Raw genomic sequence first — 8,566 nt, 5'->3', positions numbered from 1 at the left:
CATCGCATCACAAATCCTGCTTTCATCCTCAATACAGAATGTTTTTATGATAATTTTATACCCTTTATCTTAAATTGTAATGTGGAAAAGATTTTTGCCCCATTCATTGTAACTATGATTGGTGTATCACTTTCTGATGTCTCTTTGTAACATCGCTAATTTGTTTTTACCTCAGAACTCCCTTTCCTTTATGTTAATGCAAAATACTGAGCTGCAGGGTTTATAATTTTCTCTTCTCCCCCTCCCCATTCCCCCTCTCTCGTTCCCGCGCGTTCCCCCTTTTGTCCTGTGTTCCCTTATCACTCCTCCTTCCTCCTGCGGTCCCTTGTCCCAACCCTTTGTTCCCTTATCACTCCTCCTCGCCACGCGGTCAGTCCTTGCCCTCCCCCCCGCCCCCCGCCTTTCCCATCACTGTTTCCAGGGTTTCCCTGCCCCTGTCCCCTGCCTCCTGTCCCATTGGCCGCAGCTCAGGTTCCCCCTGCCCCCGGCACGGAGTATAACCGACGCCCGGGTCGGTGCCCGTGGTCTCGGGAACACGCTCCCACTATAAACACGTGCCTGCACCCGAGCCCCGTGTCGCCCTTTCGTCTGCTCCCGCGCTAGAACTGAGTCTCGCAGAGCCAAAGGGGAAAAGCGGCTACTGCCTCTCCCCTCCTCCCGCCATGTCCCACCAGCGGCTGCCCGGAGCTGGTCTCACACGGCAACAGGGCACAAACCTATCACAGCTGAGCCCAGCAGGCAGGGCAGGACCGGAATGGAAAACACATCCTACCAACAGCCCAACAAGCATCAGGTCCAGGCAAGTCAAACACCAACTCAAGGGCCAGAGCACATACTCCCTAAAACAGCCCAGGCAGCAACCAACACCCTTGGGCTGAGCTTAAATAAGGCTCCAGGAGTGTGGGTGGTGGCTCCAGGTGAGGCTGGTCAGGACAACTAAGGCTAATTAGTGAAGCCAGGGATCTGACAAAAGCAAAGGTTACAGTATATTTTTGTGTTTTAAATTAGGCACTTTGTAAATGTCTCATCACCAGAAATTATGGCTTTGTATTCTGTATTTTACCACATCCTATCTGAAAAGCAATCTAATAGAAAAATCCAGTAAGTACAGGGCACAGCAGCCAGCAAGCACACTGTGGAATTGACTCGTCACTCCTTTTCTAGGGGTGATGTGCCAGCTACAGCCACAGAGATGACAGTGACACAAACTCCAGACCTGACCAGTAAAGCAGCACTTTTTGTGACAGATTTTCTGCAACAGCACCTCCGTCCTCACAGTGTTTGGTACTCCTGGTGATGGCACCCAATGCAACACACAAAGCCCAGTCTGTCCTGGTCCAGGGCTGCACATGACATCTGTATGAGACTCATCACAAAAGTAAAGGTGAGGTGAATTACATGGAAGCTTCCTCAGTTTTTCCCAGAGTAACCTGGAACAACAGAAGACGGCTTTTCCTGGATTTCACTGCAGATGTACAGCCTAGCAAACAGATTTCTAAAACATTTTTAGAGACATCATTCCCCACTGAAGATTATTTGGGCACATTGCTTCCTTCTTGGAGTCAAGTTGTGTCTTGTGAGCAGCAGCAATGTCTTGTTCAGAGCACAACTCACAGGCTTTAGAGTATTAAGACCACAGTGCTACTGCTTCTGCCTCTGCTTGATGATACACATACAAACACTGAAGGATAAGGAATTTTACATGTAAGACTGCACCAAAAGGCCCCAGCAAGACAAGACCTCATTTTGTCATGTCTGTATGTATGGGCAGTAAAGGGAGCTCCTACTTCAGAAGTCTTCTTTTACAGAGGCTGAGAGGAAGGCAAAGTGCCTAGTTTTCAGATAACAAACCGAGATGGTTGATGCAACACTGCCCAAGACAATAAAAAGATGCTCAGGCACCTGACCTATGAGTCTTAAGTAATTTACATAAAGTCCTACAGAAAGCCTATGAAAATTATAGGTGCTCAGTCCATACAAATTCATATTCTCCCGTAGTCCCATTAACTCTTCATTTAAAAAATGAGCTATCCTTGAACTCGCCATAAATATCACTCGTAATTTATGTTTTGACAACTCAAAATGAGATACGTTCAAACCACATTGCAAGCATTAGCATCTCTGTGGTAAGGACTATTATTTACTGTTGCCGTAGACCTACTATGACACGCAACAGCTACAACATTAGGTAGAAACCATTAGGTAGTATATTTGTACCAATAAGTTATATGTAGGTTTATTTTTAACTTGTATAACCAGTACACATGGCTGAAATATAAAAATGGTTAAATACTAGCAGTTGTTACCAGGCTTATTTTAAGAACAAACATCCCAAATGAGCTGTGCAGAGGATCTGCCCAAGGATGACAATCCAGATCCAGCTTCAGGACAAAGGTACACCTGAGTGCTGAACCGAGCACCCAGTATGAACAAACAGCAGCAGCTAAACTTAAACTGACAGGGCTATGGGTGTCTGCCTTGATGGGCATCCAGGGCTGGCTGCGAAGAAATATCTGGGCATGTACTGGAGAATTCAGGCAGGGGATGTTTAACTGTGCTCTGATTTTCTGCCTATCAGAGAGCACAGGGATGCTCCCTTAAGACACCACAGTCATGGAAGGGAACACCTGAAGCCACATGTTAAGCCCTTCTCTTGGCCTGAGCAAGGTGCTGCTGGAGCAGCCCATCTCCCAAAGAGGCACAGTAGAATACAGGAGAGAGAAGGGACTTTTTGGGATGAGGACACACGGGCTGCTGAGCGCCCCCCCACAGCGCCCAGAGAGCAGCAGGCACCAGCCTTCCATTCGGGCTCCCAAAGGGAATGTCAGGGGAGCTGGGGGCTCCGAGGGAACAGCTGCTCCACACCTCCTCGGGCATAGCCAGAGGCACTCCCTTGCCTTACTGGGACAACTGTGTCCCAGGGCCAGGAAAACAAACCGTGGGGGGAAAAAGCTTGAGACAAAAGGCACATGCCTCAGGCCGGCGGGAAGGCTGAAAAGCCCTGATCCAGGGGCCACTGCAGCTCCCGGGAAGGATTTAAGGGCAGGCTCCCGGGACAGGGACACTGAGGACAAGTAGTAGCTGCAGACCACAGGGCAACCTGTCCTGACAGCTCAGTTTTTTCACCTTGTAGCTCCTCTGCTTTCCTTAACCACTTCCCTCTTCTGTCACAGTCAATACGGCCACAATCCACAGAGCAGTACCACACAGTATCAGAAACCTTTAAGCATCCCCACACAGATTAACACCATACCCCATCAGAAGGCTTCAAGCATCCACCCTTCTTGGTCTTTAGCCCAACCTTCTATACCCCTCACGTTCATGTATTGCACCTGTGTGCCCTCTGCTCCCTTTGGTGGTTGGTCAGGGCACCTGGGCCCTCCACAGGTCATTACCTTCAGTGCTGCTCACCTGCTTCTTGTTGGAATCTGAGGTATTGATGATTCTGAGATTGTAAAAAGTCTCTGTCTTTCTGCTTCATTGTTTGTCCTGGTTTGTAAGATAAGCTTGTATTCTATTTGCCATCTGTTGGAGGTTGGGCAGGTTTGTTATTTCGTCCAAGAACAATGGTTTGCTCCGAAGAGGTAATGGTTTGTTAATGGGCCATTGACTGACTCACTGTAGGCCTGGTAATGTAACACCATCCCATTGTGAGATGCTCCACCCAGAGGGGGAAGCCAAGCACTCTTTTATTGTATAAAGTGGTACCTTTTGGGAGACAGAGCAGCTCTCTCTCTCTTTGCGGGATTCCCAGAGAAGCAGCTCCTTCAGCAGGATTCCCAGAGAAACAGCCGGAGCGCGGTGAGGCAGCGGCGGCGGAGCTCGGAGGCGGCCCCGGCGCAGAGGAAGACCGGCCCAACTGCCACCAGATCTTCAGAGAAAGCTATACCCTTCTAAAGATCACCACTTCAGCTGCAATTCATCAGCCACTGCAAGAGGAGCAGCTATCATTTCAACCGGACTGCTACCAACACCCTGACTCCTCAGGGTGTCAGGTTGTAGACTATCACTAGTTTTGTTTGTACCAATTGCATTTGCCTTTTTAAATTGTTATCTAGTTTTCTCCTAGTAAAGAATTGTTACTCCCATTCCCATATCTTTGGCTGAGAGCCTTTTAATTTAAAAATCCTAGTAATTCAGAGGGAGGGGGTTTACCTTTTCCATTGCACAGGAGGCTTTTGCCCTCCTTCACAGACTCCTGTCTTGTCAAACCAAGACATTGTTAAAGAAGAAGTCATAATTTGTCTGTGTTAGTTTTAAGGTTGTTTATTTTTGCTTATTTATAGCATGTTCTGCTGCCCTGCCGCAAGTCTGTCCTGCAGGGCAGCGTGTGGGGCTCTGCCCCTCAATGGGATGTTACAAACATTATATCCTAGAAACTAGGTGTGTTATATTTACAATAATGTGCTAATATCTATCATTTACATTGAACAGTGTGTTCCTAACCTAAACTAATAGAAAAATACCAACACTACAGTGAAACATAGAGGGCATAAAGAAAAAGGACAAGATATACTCAGTTTCCTCTATCTTGTCCCCCTATAGACCCCTAATCTAAAATCCTTAAATTTTACTTTTACACCTGTGTCTCACTTAATTATTACTTATATCAAACACTCAGAGCTTGTAATTCATCCTGTAAAATTAAAAACTCTTTTCCATAAACAGAGATCAAAGACAGTGTCTCTCAGAGCTCTGTACAGGGGGGTTCTTGACCCCCTATCAAGGTCTTAAGCCTTCCAGGGCAGCCAGAGGGAAGCCCTGGATTCCCACAGCTTCTCACAGGTGTGCCCACTGGGGATGAGGCTCAACCACAGCCCCACTCCCAATCACCACAAACTGTGCACCTACACTCCACTTCTTTTTTAATGCACTTAAATGAGGTGTCACAAAAACCACCCTGCAGCCTCACATTTAGTAGGTGAGTACAGTGCTAAAGCCCTGTAGAAACTAAAAATAAAGGATTCCTTCCTCTAATAACATGGAGATTTGCATGGAGCAAGCCCTGGCCCCTTGGCTGTCCTGGGGAGAGGCCAGAGAGGCACCAACCATTGCTTCTGGCAGGATAAAAACCTACTGTGTAGGCTTTGTGATCAAATCAGGTTAAAAACTACAACTATTATTAATACCAGGTAGCATATCTACCCTGGAAACCTCTAAAGAGCTATTCCAGTGTTTTAATATATTCCTTTTCCACAAAGTCAGAAAGTGATTTTATCAAAACATATATAAAAACTGCAGAGAGGGCTCTTTTCTCTCTTTTCATACTGCCATTTCAGTTATTGCTTCCAACAACCAGGGAAATACTCATTCAGAAATTATCCTTGTATGGGTTTTAATGCCAAGCAGAAATCTGCTGAGAAACAAGTGCACTATTGGTGCAAAACCAAATCCACAGTAATGGTTTATTAGGAGAGGAACAGTTTCACACACAGTTTAAGGGAATCTGCCTTCCACAGAAGAACACTGCAGCCAGCATCCCAGCCTGTTACTTCACTGTAGGGAAGTCCATTGTGCTTGGATAAGGAGAGCTGTGAAGATAGAACAGCAGCTTTTCTTGCGAATAGTTAGCAAAAGCTTTCTCCAGTGGTTCCGCTGCTTAGAAGTAATCTGTCCAAAACAGATAGCAGTTCCCAAATCATTTACCAGAGTTGCAAAATTATAGATCAGACTCACAAATCTCAAGCTGGAAGGAACCCATAAGGATGAAGTCCTACTCCTTGTTCCTTGCAGAACTCCCCAACACGAAATCCAAGGTCAGTATACTCCCTGCTATCCTCAAGCCAAAGGATTTGGGTTACAAATACCAGCTTGTACTGAGATAGGGGCATGGATAGTGAGAAAACCAAGGGTATTTTATCTTTCTGTGCTATTTCTCAGGGTCATGCTAAATCAGTTTTTCTGCAAGGACAAAGACTTAGCTCAGTTTTGAGATTTCAGAACTTTTTGCCTCCTCTGACAGGAGTCATGCCTGCTTTTACAGTGGAAAGGAAGAAAAATTACTTTGCCTGTTCATTTGGATAATTTTTTAATTTTTCCAATCCTATGGGACTGCCAGGAAAGCAAATTAGATGTTCCCCTACATTAAACAATGTAAACAAACGTTTGTGAAATAAAAATACAGTTTGAGTAACACCTTATAATTACTCATGTATTACTGTAATGCAGTATATGGGATAAGAAATTATCCAAATTATTAACTATGAAAGAAACATTGCAAGTCCTGGAACACTGAGAAATCACCACTTGCCTGCTTTTTAGCATCTTTATGTAGACTCTGTGTGTGGTGTGTCTGTGGGGACCTGAACAGCCAGAAGAGGGTAGCATAAGTTAGTTAATAAACCTCATCTGTAAAGCAGAGTTATTTTTGAGAGAAACACCTACTTACATTTCTTGCTGCAAGATAGAGAAACATAACATTGAAAAACTCATCACCAAGCTTTTGTCAGGATATGGGAAAGCAGATTTGCAGTCAGAACTGACTGATAGCAGGATGCAGAGCTTTTTCCACTCTATTAAATCTTGTTTGACCAATTCCACTTATATTTTTATATATTATTTTTATATTAACAAAAACATTTTTATGTTAATAAAAATGCACACCCAAAGCAACTTCATTACTTTAATCTTAGGGGATTGCAGCACAAGTCAGCAAAGCTAACAGTGATACTGAGGACATTGTAGCACATGATCTTGCCTGCAGCAGACCTGAAAAACCAGATGGGGAAGGCATGAAAATGTTGAACACTGAGAGCAACTTAAAGGGGTTCCAGGCCAGGTAATAGAATATCAAACAGAATTCACCAGGCAGATGTGTATCAAAAGGCTTCTCTTGCTGCTGCCTCTAGTGTCTACCAAAATAGAATGGCGCTCCCAGAGTCTGTATGCAGTAATTGAGTATTAAAAAAAGGAATGTTGCTGTATCTAGCAGAAGCAGAGACATCAGCTCACAGGAGATATAGAGAATCCTCTTCTATGCTGGAAATGGTCCCCTACCAATGCACATTACTCTAAACAGACCAGAATTTTTGCTGGGCCTTTCATTATACAGGGACATATCTACATGAGTTAGCTTGCAGATTTCTTTAGTTTTTCTTTATAGAGACCAAACAGCAAAAGTCTTCTCTGAGAATTTGACAGGGCTTGCCCCAGGACATACATGAAAGGACAGGAGACTGGGGGATGACTGTTGTTATTTGCATCACAGTAGTGGTTAGAAATCCCAGACAGGATCAGGACTCCACTGTGTTGAATGTTGTACACTCACAAAAACCAGGAGCCTGAAAAAGGGAGCTGAAGCAGCAGACAGCTGGCAGAGCTGCTTTAAATAGCTCAGAGGTTGTTAGGTGAGAAAGACTCTGTGTGTGTTTACACCTTGGAAAGGCATTGAGGAGATAATACACCATGTATTCATAGTATATTTGTACTGTATAGCTGAAGCAAAGTGGAAATGCAAGCTGAATATTTTTTCTATAATTCTTTTCCCTCCACCCTTTCAAAAATGGAAACACTGGAGCTTTGCATTTCTGAGACTGTAACATCAGACTCTAAATGCTAAACTAGCTGCCCTTCTGCTGCTGCTGCTACAATGAGGCTACTTTAGCAGTTTGACTGTGCCCATTGTCCCCACGGCACACACAGAGCAAACAGCAGCTAGAGAAGGGAAGGACAGAGAATCCTGTATGCAGGTGGCATTAGGATGTCAGATCATCCCCTGAGGGGTTTAGTTTCAGGTATTGTGAAAGCCCTATATAAGAGATTCAGAAAGCCTTTAAAGCAGTGCTGTCCCTTCAAATCACTAGTTGCACACTTACTCACAATTTTCCACAGACTTGACTGTTAGTTACAGAAGGAACTTCTAAAATTACATGCTGGTATCCAGCTGCCATGTCTGCTTCACACAGTCCCATTCTCTGATCATTTTTACTGTGATATAGAAGCAAAGCTAACTAAAAAGATTCCTTCTAGACATTATCTTGAATGATGCATAAAAGTTGCAGTAACAAGCTAGTTCCTATAATATTTCCTGCCTTTGCATTTTGGCTTAGCTGGCACACAAAAGATACATTATGGGAAGTGATTAAGTCCTTTTCCTGTATACATCTCTGCACTGTAATCTTCAGGGATCCTTTGCCATTTGTGTCAGTCTTGGTTAGCTGAGCTTCCCTCGGGAGCTGCCTGTATATTAAAAGGAGTGTGAGGATGTCCACGCAGAGTCAGAGAGTCTGGTGAGAGTGCCGTCCCCTTGTGTTTCCATGCTGCCAGACATCATTCCCTGCAGAGGAATTTGCACTGATGATGCAGCAGGTAAGGGGGCATTACCCCTTAAAAACACACTTGGAGGGCTGCTGTTCACCTCATTTCCTGGGTTGGCAACATTTACAGCACTGTTGCTCACTGTCCACAGGCAAGGATAGTGGCTGGAAAAAAAAAAAAAAAAAAAGAAGCACAGATTGAATTATTTATTTCAAAGCATTTAGCCCACATAAGACTTGCCACAGTAAAGTCAATTTCATTGTCTGTTCAAAGGCAGCTATTCAAATCAGGTTACCAAACTAGATCAACC

General features: G+C 44.5%; 1 protein-coding gene across 2 annotated transcripts in view; it reads right to left on the bottom strand.

The window, feature by feature from the left end:
- Positions 1 to 294: 294 nt before the first annotated feature.
- TBX19 (T-box transcription factor 19) overlaps positions 295 to 8,566 on the bottom strand; it is a 29,223-nt gene continuing 20,951 nt past the window's right edge. For both annotated transcript variants that reach the window (XM_085571711.1, XM_031504018.3), the window contains exon 10: positions 295 to 8,420. In XM_085571711.1, the coding sequence (XP_085427837.1) occupies positions 8,186 to 8,420 (235 nt within the window). In that variant the 3' untranslated portion in view covers positions 295 to 8,185. The remainder of the gene's footprint in view (positions 8,421 to 8,566) is intronic.

The sequence above is a fragment of the Lonchura striata genome, chromosome 1 (genome assembly GCF_050655825.1).
Source record: "Lonchura striata isolate lonStrDom1 chromosome 1, ASM5065582v1, whole genome shotgun sequence".
Taxonomy (NCBI): Eukaryota; Metazoa; Chordata; class Aves; order Passeriformes; family Estrildidae; genus Lonchura; species Lonchura striata.
The sequence above is the reverse complement of the archived record's forward strand: the minus strand, read 5'-3'. Positions and strand labels throughout refer to the sequence as shown.